The following is a 21,015-nucleotide window of genomic DNA, read 5'->3' as shown; positions in this document are numbered from 1 at the left end:
AGCTGCCTACTCTCCAGCGGTACATAGGAGGGTGACGGTACCCTGTCACTGTTCCCTCTCCTTCTCTATTACTGTCCCTTCTTTGTCCCTGTTCCCTCTCCTTCTCTGTCAGTCCCTGTCCATTCCTCTACTCTGTCGCTATCCCCTCTCCCTTATGTTACCGTCCCCTCCCTTCTTTGTCACTGTGCCCTCTGCCCCTTCTTTTTGGCACTTTCCTCTCGTCTCCTGTCACTGGCCCCTCTCCCCTTCTCTGTCACAATCCCCTCTCCCTCTCACTGTCCCCTCTCCTCTCTCTTACTGTACAGAGTGCCACAAAAATAAATTGCCACCAAGATGGTGTTAAATTAATATTTATTATAATACAATATTCAATATATAACAATTCACATACAGAGATCAGGGTGACCGTGGAGTAGAGATGGGCAATTTTTTTTTTTGGGGGGGGGGGTGTTAATTTACATCCACAGCGAATCGTCCGGTTCCTTTGGTCCGCGGATTTCAGCGGATCAATCTGAAAAAGGGTGATTCGCATTTTCCGGATTTTTTATTATTATTACCAATACACCCCGCGCATTCCGCAACCCTTGGACGGCATTGTAGAATCCAATCCACAGATTCAGCGATCCGGTGGCGGATTGTTAAGAATCCACCAACGGATTGCTAAATCAACGGATTAGATTCTACAAATCCATCCACGGGTTGTATCCAATGGCGGTTTTTGATGAATCCGCGTGGATTGAAACCGCTCAAATCCGTTGGTGGATTTTACACCTCGAAACGGATTTTGTGGTTTTACACCATCTCTACCTGGGAGTCCGTCCCTCCCCCGCAGGGTGACAGCGGGAGTGGACTTTAGAATCGGTCCCCTAACCCCGCACAGGGTCACGCAGGGATGAACCTGAACATGTTTTGCTGTCACAACGTGAATGCATTGCATCTTCTCCCCATTTTTGCAGCAATGTGCTTCTGAGCTCTTCAAAGTATTCTCCCCCAAATTCTTCCTAGGAAAGGGAAAGCAGAGAGCCCTTTCTTCTGATAATGGTGCTCATTTGCATGTCATTTCCCAGAATCCCTGGCTGCAGTGGAAGCACTGTATGCTAAGTGATAATGGGGGGAAGCACACCTGTCGGAGATGCAGTGGATATTTTTATTTACTGATAATGGTTAAGAAAGAGTGTAGATAACTGTCCTATTTTACATGTAGTTATAACTCTGCACCTCCATTAGCTGTATCATTAACCCACATTTCCTCCATGTGCTTCTCTTACGCAATGCCTCTGTCCCTAATACCCAACATCTCTCCTCCCCCCATGGGCCAGTTGAGGCATCTCTTCTCTCGCTATAGGATCTGTGTACCAAGGCAGTTTTGGGGCAAAACCGTGACACTGTCACCCCGCTCCTTGTACGGAAGTATTTTGCCACGTCTGCCCAAGCTTGCGATTTAGAAAGAAGTAGGAGGTGCTACATGGTGCACAAATTATTTTGAGCTGTATCATAATCTGTGCTTACATCTGCTGCAACTCTGCTTCAGAAGACGGAGCGGTGCGTCAAAACATGCTTTTCTCTAAGTTGAAACATAGACCCACATGTTTGAGTGCTGATTAGATGATGGGTTCATCCTACTCACACAGGGAAGGCAAATACTGGATGGATACTGGATGGATAGAATGTACAGTAGCTGTAGCCTGTCTCTGCCCCACATTGGGAGGCTGCAACTCCCCTGGTTGAAAGCCAGGGGGAACCTCCACTGGTCCCGCTCAAACCAGGACTCTTGGGAGGTATTGTATGCCAAATATCTGTCACTAAGGGGGACATTTTATATACTCTCGTTCGGGCCAATGTTGGACGAAAAATCACTGTTGACGTCAATGGATTTTTTGGGCCCAAAAAGCTGCTTTGGAGTATAGAAAATGACCCCCAAAGTGTGTCAACCAGTGGCAGGGGCTGAGACATAACTTCCTGTTCCGTCAAGCAACAAAATGGCAGATGGCATGCTCACACAGCTGCCTCCCCACACAATATGGCCACCTGAAACAACTCGGCAGCCGCAATGACACATGGCTGCCCAAACCATGTAGCAGCCACCCTGCTCCAAAAAATGTCCACGCAACATGATAAGATGGGTGCCCAAATGTGATAGTGGCCAGAAATGACAAAATGGTTACCCAAGACGACAAAATGTCTGCCCTTGTTGCCTTCTATTGACCCATAGCCACCCTCTAGAGCTGTGAATCCTCCTCCTGGGACCCCAACCCGACCCCCAACTGGCTTTGGATTCCCCCTCCCCCACCCAAGCAGCGAAGACGGCTCAGAGTCCAGCGGCCCAGCTGGGTTGCCCGGGAGATGCTGACATGGAGGCAGCGTGTGTCACGTGTGACGGGCACATCGGAGAAGAAGCCTTGGGCCCGGGAGATGAAGGGCATATCCGCACCCTCCATGTCATGAAGAACCCCCAGGATCTCCTGCCTGGGACCTTGATCCCACAGGCCTCGCACATCCAAGATGGCTGACAGGTGGCGCTTCCTGTGGAGTAGAGAGAAAGGAACCTCAAAGACTAGACACTGAACCTGGCACCTCTAGGACAGAAAGGGGAAACTGAGATTGGCACCACTATGACTGCAGGGAAGAGAGAGACAGTCTGGCACTTCAAGGGCTAAAAGAGGGGGTGGGAGGGCAACGACAGACAGAGTCTGGCACCTCTATGGTTGGAAACGGGCAGAGCGAGGCAGAGCATGGCACCTCTAGGACTAAACACTGACCTGAAGTCTGGGAAGTCCGTGACCAGCATCCCAACCTCCATCTGAATGGACGGTGTGTCCTCTAGGACTAGTATCTCTGCAATGCGTGGAACCACCAGATCCAGAGAGGGGTTGGGGGAGTCCTGGGTGGGGGGAAGGCCTATTAGTGTTTTATCTGCACCGGGAGGGGATGTGTTAGTTAGGGAGGGGTAAAAAGTGGTGGGAGTAATTAGTGGGGAGGGGAGTTGATGAGATTTGGGGGGTACGGCAGTCTGAGGGGAGTTGGGGTAGTTAGCAGAAGGTAGTTGGGCAGTTATTGGGGTTGTTGGGGTGTTAGTAGGGGTAGTTTGAAGGGTGGAGTAGTTAGTGGGGGCAGTTACCAACTTGCTGAAGATCTGCCCCAGCTGTTTCGCCTCCTCCCTCAGTTTGGCTGCCACCTTCCTCCTGGTCTTTGAAGTGGTGCAGACCATTCTTCCCTGAATCAGCGGTCGGACCAACTCCAGCAACACCCTGCGATGCAGCTCAGAGACCACAGCCTGGGGAGGAGAGGGGGGGAAATGGGGAGGCAGATATAATGCGTTCTATCAGTGTGACATCAGCAACACGTGGCAAGATTGTCATGTCAACTAAGGTTCCAATTGTGTAAGTGTCACAATTAAAAAGCAGACAGTGATGTCACCAATCATAAACACTGATGTCATCATGAGGCGTGACACATACCTGGTAGGGTCCTGAACTCATCTTGCGTAGCGCAGGCACACACTCTGCAAGCGCAGTAACCATCCCGTCACACGCCTCCGAACTGCTCAGCCAGCGTCGGCCCAGGAGTTTCCGGGTGCAGGGCTTAAGGGGGGTTAGACACACCGCCGGAGCATTAAAGTTGGTCAACGCCAGCAAAAGAGGCAAATAAGGTACTACTGGATGAAGAGGAAGTATAAGCTGCACTGGTGAGCGCCGGGACTACTTAACAAGGGTGGGAGGGGTTGGATAAGACAAGAGGGGCAGAGAGTATATTATGAGATGGAATAAGACATTACAGGGCCCCTATAATAGGGGAGGGGCTATAAGGATATCGGGACTACTTTCTGAGGTGGTGTAGAAAATATATATAATCTTCAGCCCTTGTCGATTCACTGCTGGATGAAGGCCTCCCCAATGATCTCCCAGGTACTGTGCTTGCAGCCTCTCTTATACACAGACACACGTGAATTCCAATAGCATCCGATACGTAAGAAAACCAGCTTCCTCCCTCTTTTATGCCAGAAACTGCATTTGAAGTATTCAAAGTATTAATAACGCTCCTAACTGCAAAGAGCTGTATGAGCACAGGAGGGCCATGAATAGTAAGCAGAGGTGTGTCGCATAATTCCAGTCTTTTCCCCCCTGACCAGTGGTCAGGTTAAGGGGTTGGCACTTTTATTAAGGACAGTGGTCTGAGTGCCGGAACTACATTACCTGGGTGAAGGAGACATGAAGCAGTCAGCGCCTTTAATAGGGGGAGTGGTATTATATTACCAGGTGGAAGGAGATGTTGAGGACTGGACTACTCTATGCGACATCTCTTAAAGGGGGAGGGACTCGGCTACATTTATTTACCAGACAGGTACTTGTTGAGGGGGGGGGAGGGATACCTTGAGGTCGCGCAGCATCAGGTCGCAGATCCCTCGCGTGCCAAGACTGGTGATGCGGTCCAGGGATCCCTCCGCCTGGTGCAGAGGCTCCGCCCCCTGTGCTGGGTCTAACTGTGCCAGTCGAGCAGCAAACTCCCTATAGGGGGGGAGAGAGAATAATCAGTGTCTCTATAGGGGTATGAGAGATAGGTCAGTGTCTCTATAGGGGTATGAGAGATAGCTCAGTGTCTCTATAGGGGTATGAGAGATAGCTCAGTGTCTCTTTTGGGGGGAGGTACATGGTTAAGTGTCTCTATAGGAGGGCGAGAGATAGCTCAGTGTCTATAATTGGGAAGAGATAGGGATGAGAGAAAGCGTTATGTCTCTATAGAGGGACGAGAGAAATAGCTAGGTGTTTCCATAGGGGAAGAAAGATAGCATAGCGTCTCTATAGGGGGCGAAAGATAGCTTGCTGTTTCTATAAGGGATGAGTGAAAGCTCTGTGTGCCTCACCTGAAAGGGGGGCAGCAGTTTACAATGCCAGTGACCCTGTAGATATAGGATTCTGAGGCCGCCGTCACCCCATCATGCTCTGCATGGAATCGCTCCACCACCTTCTTGAAGCTGCGAGGGGCAAGAGAGCGTCATGGGGACGCCCCTCTTACAGGGTAAGAGCAGCCCCACCCAGCAGGGAGACCCTATGGGGTCAGTTATAGAGTCAGTGCGACTGGTCCTATTACCTATAGGTAAGAAAATTTCCTGATACATGGTATGGAGGGACCTATATACTGACCCCATTTAAGGACCTATGACCACGCCCAGTGTCCATAACACCTGAAGCCCTATAGGATCTTAACTAACAGGATCATTATATGTTCACCTACCTCTTATGGAATAAGATGTCCTAACACATTGTAATGAGGGACCTAGAAACTGACACATATAAGGATATCTCATCCGACCCCATAAGACCTTAAACCCTATAGGATCTGGTTAATATGGTTACTACATGTAGATACCCCTTGGGATATTTGAGGCTCTTTATCTTGTACCCTACAACCCCCTGCCCCCGCTCCCTAATTCAGCTACCTGTGTAAGAACTCAGTGAAACAGGTTAGGCAGGATCGGGACATCGTGACCCCGAATCTTTCACTAATTCCAGGCGTGCGATCCAGGTGTGGTCTCATTATCTGAGAGAGAGAAAAGGATAGGGTCAGGGAAGCTGAGCTCTTGTGGGATAAAGTGGGGGAAACCCTTGCTGATTTATAATATAGGGTTAAGGAGGCTGTGCTTCTATGGGATACGAGGGGTAATCGCAAACTCATAGGATAATACGGCGAGAGAGGCCAGACTTGTATGGGATACGGAGGAATGGCTTGGAGACAGATTTCACTGGAGGAAATTATGCTTGAAATGAGATTTCATCCACCACCAATGCATACTTTTCTACTACAAATCCACACTTTTCTCTTGCAACATTTCCCTTGCCTTGCCAAGCAAACCTGCTTCTCTTCTTTGATATCTCTGTCCTTTATCTTTAGCCCCCTTCTATGGCCAACGGCACCAGCACCCCCCTCTGCCTTCATGGCCCAAGACTTTGCCTCATAATGTACTTGGAAGATAAAATCAGACTTCACATCTTATGTCAGACTCTACATCCACCATCTACCTCCCTCTGCACACCCAAGTCCACCCTCAGCACGTTCTCCCCTGAGACTTATGAGGAGGTCCTCATGCTCCTCTCATCTTCTCGCCCAACAGCCTGCCCCCTTAACCCTATTCCCTCACGTCTTCTCTGCTCCCTCTTTGCCCCGCTAAGGCCTGGAGTCATCAAACTCTGTTATGGCAAAAATGCGGTATTATAGGCAACAGAAATGTGTTATTTTTATGGTGCCAAGTCATCAACGTTGTACCTCTAAAAATAACATTTTTTAATGCGGCCGATAAAAATATCGGGACCGGCATCAAAATGACTAAATACCACAAATGTTGTAACTTGGATGCCAGTCATCAGGTCTCTATATTTATCGGAACCAGGCTAATACATTTTTTTTAAATCTCCTAGTCCAAGCTGGCGTTAGCTTTATTTTGCCTATGTATACAATGGCCATTATATACATAGGCAAGATAAGCTAAACCAACATGGAATGGGTGATCAAATTAAACAACATATTAACCCCTTAGTAGCCCAAGTGGTCGGCAAGTCATGGATTTCCACTGGACCACTAAGGGCTATAAAAGGATTAATACACAAATACAATTACACAATTACAAATAAAAATCCCATTAGCTACCTAAGTGGCTAGTAAGGCCTTGTTTGCTTTTACTAACTGCCACCCCCCTCCCCTCAGGGCAACTACCCCCAGCACCCAGATCCCTGACCTCCACCAGTCCCAATAAACATACCCCCCTGTTGAGTAATGTCCAATAGCCCTATTAGGCAAATGTGCCTAATAGGGCTTTTGTCCACTATAACAGAAACAATCACACAGTTCTAAAAAATGATAATACATCAATATTATTAATACAATATAAAAAAATGGAAAAAAAATTACATTTCAAACATAAACTCATTGATTGGCTGCCTTGGCCCTCTCAATGGGAGCCTAGATAGCCACATTGGCAATAAATGGTAAACTGTCACAAAAGTTGGTAATTTACCCTATCCTGGAAGACGGCTGCCCTCATATTCAGGGCAATAGTCCCCTGGAACCAATCCAAAAAGGCCCAATGGCCACCAAAAAATGAAAATAAAAACATTAAAAAAAATTAATCCAGGCCTGATGGCCTATTTGTAATCCAGGGCCGATGGACTATTTGTTATCTATGGCCATCCATGGCCTGCAACAGGGGATCCTCAACTCGACACGAAGCCCTGGATTCTCTGCTGATTTAAGAATCTCCATCTGTAAGTATCTCCTGTATATCTTCTTTTCTTCATAAAAGACGTCTACTTCCTTCTTGAGCCACCGGATGTGGCCCTCCTGACGACTTCAGGTGTTCTGCAAGTGCCCACGCCATTTATAGTTGCACTGGCCATCGCAGAAGGTGTGTCATAGGGGGGCACAAGTCACATAAATCAATCAGATTGCTTAATGTACCATGTGCTTCCCATGGGTGGCAAAATCTGGTTGCTGTGCCAGGTGACACCTCTTCTGTGACGGCCCTAACCACTATTAAAGACCAGTGTCCTCGCCGATGACAGAAGTCTGAGGGGGCCACATCCGGTGGTTGAAGATGAAAGAAGTAGATGTCTCACAGATGAAGATTCTTCAATCAACAGAGGATCCAGGGCTTCATGTCCAATTGATGATCTCCAGTCGCAGACCATGGATGGCTATGGAGAACAAATAGTCCATTGGGCCTGGATTATTTTTTTAATGTTTTTTTTCATTATTGTATCTTTTTGGCCATCGGGCCATGGGTAGCTTTCTATGTTATTTTCATATTTGGTTTTTGATGGCCATCAGGTTTTTTTTACGATTGTTTTCAGGGGAAAGCAGCCCTGAAGATGAGCACAGCCTTCATCCAGGATGGAGTAAATTACCAATTTTTATTACAACTTCCCATTGATTGCCAATTTGGCTACCTAGGCTCCTATTGGGAGAAATTAGGTAGCCACAGTGACAATCAATAAATTTATGTTTGAAATATATTTTTTTAAATATTTGTTATTATTGTAATAATATTGTATGTGTGTGTATGTATATATATATATGGACTGGACTAACACGGCTATTTTCTGCTAAAGAACTCATTTATTCTGCACTATCGCAACTGGACTAACATGGCTATTTTCTGCATATATATATATATATATATATATATTCTTTGAGGTTTTTTTTGTTTATAGAGGCCAAAAGCCTTATTAGCTACATTTGATATATAATAGATCTATTGGCAATTACAGTACTTAACAAGGGGGGGGGGCTATGTTTGTTGGGAGCTTGGGGGTACGTGAGTGGGTGTTGGGAGTAGTTACCTAGGGGGAGGGTGGTTAAGCCACTCGGGGGCGGGGGAGGGGGGAAGGGTTATCCCCAAACATCACTAATCAAAGTGTCCAAGTGTCACTTCAGGTTGGGCCCAACATCCTTGAGTGGCCGCCAAGCTGGGCACCTCTTCCACCGCTGGTACTGATGGCACGCTTCACCTCCCCCGCTCAACAGTTCTTCAGCACCAAACTCCCCCACCCAGCTGAACAACCCAGGGCCCAGGTCAGCACTATGTACTGGGTCCTGGGATAGCTGTTGGCTGGTCTGACACCCATATCTAACTCTCCTCCCGGACCTCCCCCTTTCAGTCTCGTATCACCAAACCGTCTCTCTACTATCTCTTCCTGGATGTCCCACCACTACCCGAGGCATAACATATCCGAAACAGAACTTCTAAAATTTCCTCCTTCCACTGTGACCACTACACATAAATCCTCAGTTACTGTAAATAACTCCGCAATCTTGTCAACTGCCTAGGGGTCATTTTTAACACTGCCCTCTGCTGCCACCACTATATTAAATGTTGCTGGAATTCGCCCTTTTCTCACTCAAAACATGATCAAAAATGTTATTCACTTACTTATAATGTACCGCTTTGACTACTGCAACGTCCTCCTGTTGGCATTTCCCTCATCGCCTATCCACACACCAATCCATCCAATGTTGCCAGGGCCGAACCAAGAGAGTACCGTGCCCCGGGCATGCTAAAAATGTGTTGCCCCTCCTCCTGCAGCATCATTCATGTGGTGACGCGTTGCTATGACAACACGTCACCACGTGACGTTGGGACGCTGAAAGAGGAGGCGGCAAAAAGGTAAGTGCAACATTCTTGACTTTTTGCTGCGCTTGCGCGAGGTCCAGCCCCGACGCCATCTTTAAATGTCTGAGTCCCGAGCAATCTCGTCAATGTCGAGGGACATTTAAAGATGACATGTCGGCACGGGACTTGGAGTGGCGGAAGTAGTAAGGGACATTGAATTGATGAGGGCGCTCTGCCACAAGGGACATTGACGGAGCAGCAGCGTGGGGGAGGTCCTGCGCACCCTCTCCCACGTCGCCACTTCGGCAATGTTTTACTGCAATCTAAGTTCCTAAGACTTGGTGCCCCAGCCATTGCCAAACCAATTGCTTCCATAGTCAACTCTATCCGGTCTGCAGGCCATATCCCTAAGACCTGGAAAACTGGCAGAGTTGTCCCAATCTTAAAAAGTGGGGACAGAAACACTGTCTCAAACTACAGTCCAATCTCACTTCTCCCAATTCTATCCAAAGTCATGGAAAAATGTGTTCACTCCCAACTAAGCGATTACTATACCAAGACAAATTTCCCTAGCCAATTCCAATCTGGCTTTCGCCCCAAACACTCCACGGTAACTGACCTGCTAAAAGTTTGCAATTAAATCCATTGTGGAATGGAACTGAGACAACTCACTGGTGCAGTATTCCTAGATTTTGCAAATGCTTTTGATACTATTGATCATGCTATCCTGCTTAACAAACTCCAGTGCTTTGGAATAGGGAAGCATGCTTTAAACTGGTTTCATTCAACCTATCAGGTAGATCCCAACGTGTCTATCTCAGGCTTTAACTCCAACCCCCTGGATATCACCTGTGGTGTCCCGCAAGGCTCTGTTCTGGAGCCCCTACTATTCTCAGTGTTCATCACTGATCTTCCTACAGCTTGTAAGGGAGCTTCAGTACACATGTATGCAGATGACACAATCCTATATGCACACAGCCATAGCCTCTCTGACCTTCAACACATACTTCAGTCTGACGTTTTGAGACTTGAAAATTGGATTTCCCAAAACAAACTGTTTTTAAACACTGACAAGACTGTAACAATGGTATTTGGGACCCAGGCTATATATTTAAAGTTTCCAATGACCGAGCTCCAGATCAGAACCAACGCTAACACCACCCTAACTCCGGTTACTAGTTTTAAATACTTGGGCATATGGTTTGACTCCCATTTAACATTTGGGATGCACATTGATACCCGGACATCCAAAACCTATGGCAAACTAGGTGTACTTTATATGAACAAATCCTCCCTAAGACTGCGCTTTTAGTGCCGGCGATGGCGACGTCAGGCTACGGTCGCTGGAAAAATCATATTGAGATGACCTCCAGCAATCGCGACCAAGCTAACGCTCCGTCGCGTTGCTGTCACTGGCACTATAAGCGCAGCCTAAGCCTGCTGGGCAGAAAGTGTATCGCACAGCAGATCCTAATGCCAATTATCGACTATGGGGACATAGTATACAGCTCGGCACCCAAAACCCACCTTAGCAAACTTGATACCCTCTACAATTCAATATGCTGTTTTGTTCTCCAATGCAACTACAACACACATCACTGGGAATGCTCAAAGAACTAGATTTGTCATCACTTGAGTCTAGTCGCAAAGTTCACCTTTCCTGTCTTGCCTTCAAATACTTTCTGGGCAAGCTACCCATCTATCTGAACAAGCTCCTCACCCCTACCACATGCAGCACTTATCACCCGAGATCAGACTCCAAAAGCCTGTTCATGGTCCCAAGGTTCAACAAAGTATCCGGCCGCTCCTCCTTCACTTACCGTGCACCCCAAAACTGGAACAACCTACCAGAGACTCTCACATCCACCACCAGTTTAAGTTCTTTCAAAACTAAAGCCGTCTCACACTTTAATCTGGTCTGTAACTGTTACATACGCCGAAATATATATTTTCTTTAACTGTGCATGCAATGTCTTGTATATAATGTATACCCTGCTCATTTATGTAACTGTATTTGTAACAATGTATTATTTGTCTTAACTCTGTGCCCAGGACATACTTGAAAACGAGAGGTAACTCTCAATGTATTACTTCCTGGTAAAATATTTTATATATAAAAAAAATGTCCCGTGTGGCCGAGCACCCTCGTCAATGTCCCTTGCTGCTGCTGCCGCTGCCGCTGCTCCAAGTCCAGTGCGCGCCCACTACTCTGAGGACCCTTCTTTAAATGTTCTTCAACATTGACGAGGCTGCGCAGAACTCGGACATTTAAAGATGACGCCGGGGTAATTGCGCACGTCACCCTTTTCGGTTGACGCCCCGGGCAAGTGCCTGGCCAGCCCGCCTCTTAATCCGGCCCTAAATGTTGCTCACTGACTCATCTACTCACTCAGCACTCTTCATCTGATTCTCCACCATGCAAATCCCTACACTGGCTTCCCATATCAACTTCGCTAAAGTTGAAATCCTAGCTCTGTCAATCAAAGTCATCAACAATGCTGCCCCCCTTGCATCTCAGCCCTCATTTGCCAATGTTCCCCATTAATGCCCCATATGTTCTTCTCATGTCCTATGTCTGTCCTCCTCAATAACAACTCCCGCTTACTCTCGCCTGCAAGACTTCTCCCGTGCTGCTCCTGATATCTGGAATTGCCTACCATGCACCTTCAGACGCCTCTCCCAGCTTTTAGAATGGTAAAAGCTCCCCGAAAACTCATCCCTTTAAGAAAGAGTATGTGATACCCACCCCTGACTTCCACACACCCCAAACTCCATCCTGAGACATACTCAGGCTCACAATGAGCAGCCACTTATACCTTTTGTATAATCTGTGCCTCTTATCAGTACCTATTGTATCAGTGGCATTCATTTGTTATTATTTTGTCTGTGATTCTGTTTATTTTATGTGTCCTTCTCTCACTGTTAACGCTGCGTAATATGCTGGCGCTTTATCACAAATTATAATCAGAAGAAGAGAATAGGGTCAGAGAGACCGGAGCTCTTACACAATTAAAGAGAGAATCGTTTGCAGATCTATAAGAGAATAGGGTCGGGGAGAGCAAAGCTTTTATGAGATAAGAGGAGAAATCTCTTACAGGCTTATAAGATGATAGGGGGAGGGAGACTGAGCTCTTTTGGGATAAGAGGGAAATCGCTTGCAGATTTATAAGATATTAGGGTCAGAGTGGCTGGGCATTTATGGGATAACAAGGAAGAGAGGGATGGGGTGGGGGTGAAGTGGGCATGGCCTCACCTGGATAACTCGCCCACTGAAAGCTGAATGGATGTCCTCATTTTTGGAATCCTGCTTCCAGCGCTCTTGCTCCGTCTTTAATTCCTCTTCTAATCGCTGGGACACACGGAGCTGAGGAAGAGGGGGTGAGAAATAGAGTCAAACATTATAAGGGTGCGAGACACACATTCTCACATTGAGCATGTTACCTGCACAGCGCTCACACAATGCTGTTCCAGCATCTTCTGAGTGTCGGAGTGTAGGAGAGGGCCCAGCTCCGCTGGGTTAATAAGGGGTGAGATCTCAGGCCGGGAAAGGACATCCCTACACAGAGAGAGAGGGAGACACTACTACATCCTCTGCTATTCCTGCATATGCACACAGCGCTGTCACTACTCCTCTATCCTGCCCTGCAGCCCCCACTTCTGTTCCTGTACTGACCCCACACACAGAGCTCGGTAACTGCACCTTCATCCTGCCCTGCTATCACTGTGCTGACCTGCAGTACACGTTGCTGTTCCAGTCCAGTATGAAGTAGATCTCGTTAGTCTCCAGGGTGCGCTGAGCGATCGTGCTGAGCCACTCCGCTATTCCGTGGTGATAGGCAGAGAGGTAGACACGGAAAACCTCAAAGTCTTTGGGGTAAGAACAGACCTGGGGAGCAGGAAGTGCAGTATTACCTACTGTTTCTGCCACTGTGTCACCCTGAAGGACTGGGGGGTAAGAAAGACTTGCAGGTCCGTCTGTCTGTCACCCTGTGGGGGAAGGTACAGACTCCCAGGTCCCCTTTGTCCATGTTACTGTGTCTGCAGAGGAGGGACTGACTCCCAGGTCTCTTTAGTCGGTGTCCTAGTGTCACCCTGTGGGTGAAGGGATAGACTCCCAGGTCCCTTCAGTCTGTCACCCTGCAGTGAAAGAGACAGACTCCCTCATACCCTCTGTATGTTTAGCCCTGCGGGGGAAAGGAGATACTTTTAAACATCTTTCTATCTGTGTCACCCTATCATGGTGTGAGATGGTAGAGATAGACTCTCAGTTATCCTCTGTCTGTGTCACCATTACCCCCTCACCAGATAGTTCTTCACTGCTGTCAGATCTTCCACCGCTGACCTCTTCACCCTCTCGGCCTGTGATGCTAATGATCCCATTTTCCCCTCCAAGTTGCCCCTCAGTCGCTGGTTCACGCTCTTCCCTACTGCCTCGGCCCAGCGGCCCCTCATGCCCCAGGCTCCTGGGGGCCCCACCCGAGCCTCCTCCTGTTGGATGACCCCAATGACCTCGTCCAGGGGTGGGTGGGCCCCCTTGACATTGAGTGACTCTTCCACCACTGCCCACATCTCCTTCATCAGGGCCTCATACAGAAGTGCCACATCTTTGGCCTGGCGCCCAGGGCTCCTGGGAGTCCCCTCTGGACCCGCCTCTCCCTCGCACTCTTCCTCCAGCTCAGTGATGTGCTGGTCGGCTGATCGCAGTTCCCGGTGCTGGATAAGGTGGAGGATCTCTAAGACTATAGTGGAAAAAGAGGAGGAGGAAGTCAGATCTACCAGTTCTAGAGGTTTAGGGGCCATTAAGTAGGGTCTTTTGGTCGCAAAAGACCTTAGATAGTATAGAGATCCAGTGTGATCTTCACATTAATGGTATCCTAGAGGTGGTATCTCCAGAACTATTGAGATGGGAGAAGGCTGGGTGAATGGGCAAAGAACTCTTAGATCTACCAGTCCTAGAACATTTGGGGTCACCCAATAGGGTCTTTTGCTCTTTAAAATCCTTGAATCAACCTATAAAGACCCAGTGTGGTCACTTTATATTGATAGTGGACTTTTGGGGTGAAGAAAGTTGGTTAAATGGGTGACAATATAGCAGTCCTAGATGTTTGGGGCCTATCTAGTAGCCTCCAAGGTCACATGGGATCTCTCATAGTAATGGTATGGACTTTGGAGTTTGGGATCTACCAGTCCTAAAGGTTTAGGCACCACAAACTATGATCATCTCATTCCTAAAGACCTTAGATAAAGACGTTGTGTGGCTTCATTTCTATTATTGGTGTCCTAGAGGTATGGGATATCTAGCAATGTTGAGGTAGAGAAGGTTGAGTTATTTGGTGGAGAGCTCTTGGATCTCAAATCCTAGAGGTTTTGGGGCCACCATTTGGAGTCTTCTTGACTCCTAAAGCCTTGGATGGTAAATCTTCAAGTGTAGCCCATTTATATTAAAGGTGTCCTAGAGGTATGGGATCGCAATGACTGCTGGGGGTAAAGAAGGTTGGGTCATTGAGTGGAGATCTATGAGTCCTAGAGGTATTTGGGCCACCCAATAGGGTCTTATGGTCTCCAATGTCCCATGGAATCTACCATTTTAATGATATGGGCTCTGGAGTCTGGGATCTAAAAGTCCTAGAGGATTAGGGGCCACCAACTTGGGTCATCTAGTCCCCAAATACCTAGGACCAATGACCTAGGATAGAGACCTCATGTAGCTACGTCATATCATTAGTAACCTAGAAGTATGGGATATCTAGGACTAGGACTGTTAAAGTGGAGGGTCATTGTTGGGTGGAAAATTTTCAGATCTATCAGTTCTAGAGGTTTACGGGCCACCAACTAGGGTCTTCTTATCTTCTAAGGCCGTGGACTTTCCAGTTCTCGAGGCCCAGTGGGCCCCCTGTATATTAATAGGGTACTAAAACTGTAGGATCTCCAGGACTGTTTAAAGTGGAGATGATTGAGTCAATGGGAGGAGTACTCTTACATCTGCCAGTCCTAGAGATTTGAGGACACTCAGTACAGTGACTTCATGTGGCTACAACATATTATTGGTGTCCTAGAGGTATAGGATCTCAATTACTGTTGTGGTAAAGAAAGTTGGGTCAGTGGGTGTATATCTAGCAGCCCGAGAGGCCTATCCTATGGCCTCCGACTTCAAGAACGTGAATTGATGGAGTGACCATGATGCCTTGCAGCCCCACCCCACTTGGCCACCCCTTGCAAATGATTCTGGGTTGGGAGTCTCCATGGTTAATTTAACCACTTAACCCCTCCCCTACCAGAAAGAAAGCTGCACAATTCTTAACCCCTCCCCTGCCAGAGCGTGAGAGACTTGTAGATCGCTCACCCCTTCCACTCACCTGATAGTGGTTCCCTGATCTTCTCACCCACTCGTCCACCTTCATTCCCCTCCAGTAACTTGTCCACTATTGACTCCCTGTGAGGTCGGCCTCCCCCACCCCCTCCCAGCCACAGGAATGAGAGGCGCTTGACCCCTCCCCCCTCCTCCTCTCCCCCTCCTCCGCCATCTTTTCTGCGCACACGCAGCAGGCTGGCATCCTCCGACCTTCGACGGCCCCACCTTTTTTCGGGTGTTGCCCTCCCCAGCAGCATCCGCCCCCTCCAGAAGGGCGAAAGGCCAGTTATTTTCTCCAGGGTCCCTCGCCGACGGACATCTGGTCCAAGAGGTTCACCACCCCCCTCCTCATGGAAGGGATTGCCCCCCTCGGGAGAGGGGCGAGCAGAGGGGGTCTCCTCTTCCTCCTCGTCAAAGGGGTTTGGGGCTCGGCTTGGCATGGTTGTAGTCCTAGATGTGCCAGAGTACATGTGTCACATATAAAACCCTTTCACTTCAATGTAATTTGAACTTCAGGAAATACACTGACACTACTACACCCACTCCTATTCCTGCACTGATCGCACACGCACACGCTTCACCCTACTGCCCATTTTGCTATTTCTGCACTGACCCCACACACACACACATAGGTCTGTCACTGCACTCCCATCTTGCACTGCATCCCTCTCTGCTATTCCTGTATTGCCCCACCCACCCACACACACAGCTCTGTCCCTGAAGCCCTCTCTTCTTTTCTTATGCTGACCCCACACACACAGCTCTGTCCCTGAAGCCCTCTCTTTTTTTCTTATGCTGACCCCACACACAGAGCTCTGTCACAACAATTCTAAGGAAAGCACCTAACCTAACACCTCCCTCTCCTATTCTGATACCTCTCACTGGCCTTTGTACTATACAGATAAGACACACTGTCACGTGACCAGTACAATAGACATGAACACACAGAGATTTATATTCCGATATATACTGTTTACACACACCTTTACATATATACATACGGCTTTCTTTGTATCCACGTATCCATGTATGTATGTATGTATGTATGTATGTATGTATGTATGTATGTATGTATGTAAAGCCAGTACAACCAACCTCACACTGATGAGACCCATTAAGGTTGAAACATGTCTGTGAGTAGTTTGACTGGCTTTACTAGTCCCATGCATTTGTTTAATGGGGCTCCATGTGAATGGATATTCCAGGCAAAAGGCAGGGTTGCAGACCTGTCTAAGACATGTGAATATGCTCACAAGTAATATTTTTATAGGCTATACGGTGTGTGTGTGTGTGTGTGTGTGTGTGTGTGTGTGTGTGTGTATGTGTGTGCAGGGCAGGAGTACAGCAAAAAGAGGCAGCACTCAGAGGTAAGTGTACAAAGGATTGGATTGTAACAGACATGGGCGTCCGCAGAAATTTTTTCGGGGGGGGGGGCATAATTTATAACCACAGCGCAATGGCGGTCCCGGCTGCGGCACAGATTGGTCCCGACTTGGGAGTGAGACGGCTTTCATTGGTAGGTAGTGTTACCAATGAGAGCCGCATCACTCCCGAGTGCTACCAATGACAGTGCGCTGCGCTTCCTCCTGCGTAGCAGCATAGGCTAGCCTACCACTAGCTGCCTGCCGCGGCGCCAGGGGCACCCACCCACCTCCGTCCCGGTCCACCCACCTCCGTCCCGGTCCACCCACCCACCCACCTCCGTCCTGGTCCACCCACCTCCGTCCCGGTCCACCCAGAGTCTGTTTTGGCGTTTATAGCGCCGTTAACGTACTGTACGGCGCCATAAATGCCAAAAACAGCCCAGGACTGCGAGTGATCCAGGCAGAGCCGCCAACAGAAATCATGGGGCCCAGGACAAATGAAAGGAGCAGGCCCCCCCCGAACCCATAGCGCCCCCCCCCGAACCCATAGCGCCCCCCCCGAACCCATAGCGCCCCCCCCGAACCCATAGCGCACCTACCACAAAAAAATATCTTTTAGAGCGCAACTTTTACTTAAATGTTTTCTTATTGTGATACAGAATAAAACATTACAATGCAACCTGTTTATTTTTATATTTTCAACAAAAGACATGTGTCTGCCTGCCTGGGTGGGTGAGTGGGTGAATGACAGTAGAATGACAGTGGGTGAGTGGGTGAGTGGGTGAATGACAGTGGGTGGGTGAATGACGGTGGGTCGGTGGGTGAATGACAGTGGGTGGGTGGGTGGGTGAATGACAGTGGGTGGGTGGGTGAATAACAGTGGGTGGGTGGGTGAATGACAGTGGGTGGGTGGGTGAATGACGGTTGAATGACGGTGGGTGGGTGGGTGAATGACGGTTGAATGACGGTGGGTGGATGGATGATGGTGGGTGGATGAATGATGGTGGGTGGATGAATGATGGTGGGTGGGTGGGTGAATGACAGTGAGTGAGTGGGTGGATGGGTGAATGACAGTGGGTGGATGGGTGAATGACAGTGAGTGAGTGGGTGGATGGGTGAATGACAGTGGGTGGGTGGGTGAATGTTGAATGTGGGTGGGTGAATGATGGTGGGTGGGTGAATGACGATGGGAGAGAGTGACTGGGTGACAGTGACTGGGTGGGTGGGTGACAGTGACTGGGTGGTTGGGAGACAGTGGGTGGGTGGGAGACAGTGACTGGGTGACTGAGTGAGTGACAGTGACTGGGTGGGACAGTGACTTGACAGTGACTGGGTGGGTGACAGTGACTTGGTGAGTGACAGTCAGTGACTGGGTGGGTGACCGTGACAGTGGGTAATGGTGACAGTGGATGACAGTGACAGTGGGTGACGGTGACAGTGGGTGATGGTGACAGTGGGTGACAGTGACAGTGGGTGACAGTGGGTGACAGTGACTGGGTGGGGTGACTTACCTTGACCGGGTGGGTGCAGCTTGTCGCCGGACACTTCCCCCTCCTGCCCCCGATATCCCCTTCTGCCCCCGATATCCCCGCGGCAGCTGCCAGGGACGGGAGGTGGGCTTGGGGAGGGGGCGCGGGAGGAGGGCTCGGGGGGGGCACGGTATGTGGGCTCGGGGGGGGGCAAGGCCACGGGAGGTGGGCCGGGGGGCACGTGGGAGGTGGGTGCGCGGGAAGCTGGCCAAGGGGGGGAAGCGGGCCGCAGGAGGAGCTGGTACTTCCCCCTCCGTCCCACGTTGGGAGCGGGAGGGGGAGTGGGCCGCAGCGGAGCTTGGCTTGTACTTCCCCCTCCGTCCCACTTTGGGAGCGGGGGGCAGCGGGGGGAAGCGGGCCCTGCTTGCCCTGCGCATGCGCGCCTGGACCGCGGGGAATCGGCGCCATTTTTTTAAACTTTTTTTAAAAAAAATGTATTTAATTAACTGGTGCCCCGGCCGCGTAGGGGGCCCGGCCTGACCCACGGGGCCCGGGAAGCAGTACCTTTTGTCCCCCTTGTGCCCCCCCTGTTGGCGGCTCCTGCGGACGCCCATGGTAACAGACACAAAAATCCGACGTTTTGATCCCCACAGAGGGATCTTCTTCCTGGGGTGTGCATATATGTATATAAGTGTGTGTGTAGAGGTATCTGTACCGTGTTAGCCGAGCGTAATAATCAAAAACAGATAGTCGATACCATTCTGTGGCTAACGAAATGCTTTTATTTGTGCGAGCTTTTGAGATACACTGATCTCTTTACTGAAGCGGACGCCCTGCATCTAGGTAACTAGTGTCTCCCCCCAAATCCCCAGTGTAATGTGTAACTTTACCTGTGAAGGGTGTATTTGTGTCTGTATTTTGCATTTCATTGTGAGTACGCGGGGTTACCCATTTTATTCCACCATCCTGTTTTGCCTAATGAATGATCCCAGAAAGGTATAAATGTGTTAAAAGTCCCGGTCTCCCGTGACAGGCTTTTTTTGTAACCTCGCCCGAAGAAGATCATTGTATCTCGACAGCTCGCACAAATAAAAGCATTTGATTAGCCTCAGAACGGTATCAACAATCTGTTTTTTATTTTATATATAATATATATATATATATATTATATATAATATATATATATACACACACACACACGTACACACAACTATCTATATAATATATATATATACACATATACACACACTTATACTCAAATATACATATCCACAGACACACAAACATATACATAAACACACACACCTATACACACAATCACATGCTCTTAATATACAAGCCTATACATGTATACACCCAATTATACACACCTACAGATATACACTAATATAGACAGTAAATGTATACATTCAGATACACAGACATACACATATATAACACACAAATAAAAACACTTAAACACTAATACATAATCATATACACACACTTTTAAACACACTTATATATACAGACACACACTTATGAAAATGTATACACACATTTACACTCCGATACTGTACACATTTACACAATAATGCCCACACCGACCCACACTTCTACACCAATATTCATACAGTACTTACATTCACTTTTACACACCTATACAAGAAGGCACACATACATACACCTATACACAGACACATGTATATACACACTTATAAACACATATACATGCAGACAAACTTACATACACAGAGACACACATACATAAATACATATAAACAGACACACACTTATAAGTACATTTACACCCAGAAACACAACAATATACATCACTCTTATACACTAATATACATACCTACATTCACTTTTACACACCTATGCAAGCAGACACACACATACATACAACTATACATTGGCACATCTATATATTCACCTATACACAGACCACCCTTATACATACAGACTTATACACACCTATACACGCAGACACAACTATACACATACACAGACTTATACACACCTGCACATGCAGGCACACACACCTATACACAGACACCATTACACACAGATGCACACTTACACAACTGACACCAGACTAACCTCACACTCAGCTGGCGTGATTGTCAGTCCATCCCGCCTTTGCTATTCCTGCGCGTGTGTTCAAGTGTGTGTGTTCAGTGTGTGCGTCCCTCCTTTGTATGGGATATTCCGGCAGGAAACCCTCCCATTCCCGTCCACAGGAAACCCTTTAAGATTTATTAGGAACGCGGCAGTCCCAAGGAAATGCTGGGCCCCTTGACCTAGCAGCGGCCATATTTAAATGTCCCGCCGAGGAAATAGGAGGGCTGGGGGCAGGACAGAGAAAATCCCTTATGCGGCTTTATGGGGTCATGGGCATTGTTAAATCCCCATTAAGTGACTATCTTACTGTGCCCCCCCCCCTTCTCTCTGTCACTATCCCCTCTGACTTCTCCCTGTCACTGTTCCCTCTCCCCCTTTTATGGGTCACCTGTCCGCACTCCCCCTACTCTCTGTCATAGTCCCCTCTCCCCCTTCTCTCTCACTGACCTTCTCTCTCTCACCTCTCTGTCATTTACCCTCTAACCCCCTTCTCACTATCACTGTCCCATCTCCCCTTTCTCTGTCATTGTCCCTTCTCTCTCCCTTTTTTCTGTCACTGTCCTCTCTCTCTTTTTTCTGTGTCAATGTGCCCTCTCCCCTTCTCTCTGGTACTGTCCCTTCTCCTCT

At 48.3% G+C, this 21,015-nt stretch overlaps 1 protein-coding gene across 3 annotated transcripts; it reads right to left on the bottom strand.

The window, feature by feature from the left end:
* Positions 1-343: 343 nt before the first annotated feature.
* EXOC3L2 (exocyst complex component 3 like 2) lies at positions 344-20,759 on the bottom strand. 3 transcript variants are annotated; one of them, XM_075608772.1, is made up of 13 exons: positions 20,368-20,759; positions 15,457-15,902; positions 13,403-13,839; positions 12,832-12,986; positions 12,542-12,656; positions 12,354-12,464; positions 5,438-5,538; positions 4,862-4,972; positions 4,370-4,505; positions 3,459-3,581; positions 3,119-3,274; positions 2,760-2,881; positions 344-2,523 (listed from the first exon to the last, which is right to left on the bottom strand). In XM_075608772.1, the coding sequence occupies exons 2-13, from the start codon at positions 15,890-15,892 to the stop codon at positions 2,220-2,222; spliced, it is 2,307 nt and encodes a 768-aa protein (XP_075464887.1). In that variant the 5' UTR covers positions 15,893-15,902; positions 20,368-20,759; the 3' UTR covers positions 344-2,219. The 3 variants fall into 3 exon arrangements, with proteins under 3 accessions (XP_075464887.1, XP_075464886.1, XP_075464885.1); XM_075608771.1 differs by lacking the exon at positions 20,368-20,759 and having other exon boundaries at positions 12,557-12,656; positions 15,457-16,288; XM_075608770.1 differs by lacking the exon at positions 20,368-20,759 and having other exon boundaries at positions 15,457-16,287.
* Positions 20,760-21,015: the final 256 nt, after the last annotated feature.

This window comes from Ascaphus truei, chromosome 7 (assembly GCF_040206685.1).
Source record: "Ascaphus truei isolate aAscTru1 chromosome 7, aAscTru1.hap1, whole genome shotgun sequence".
Lineage (NCBI taxonomy): Eukaryota > Metazoa > Chordata > Amphibia > Anura > Ascaphidae > Ascaphus > Ascaphus truei.
The sequence above is the reverse complement of the archived record's forward strand: the minus strand, read 5'-3'. Positions and strand labels throughout refer to the sequence as shown.

Coding starts and splice junctions, on each gene's coding strand:
- EXOC3L2 (XM_075608770.1), bottom strand. CDS start 15,922: ATGTACTCTGGCACATCTAGGACTACAACCATGCCAAGCCGAGCCCCA. Junction 12,465..12,541: donor ATTGTGTGAGCGCTGTGCAG/GTAACATGCTCA, acceptor CCTCTTCCTCAG/CTCCGTGTGTCCCAGCGATT. Junction 5,539..12,353: donor TCAGTGGGCGAGTTATCCAG/GTGAGGCCATGC, acceptor TCTCTCTCTCAG/ATAATGAGACCACACCTGGA.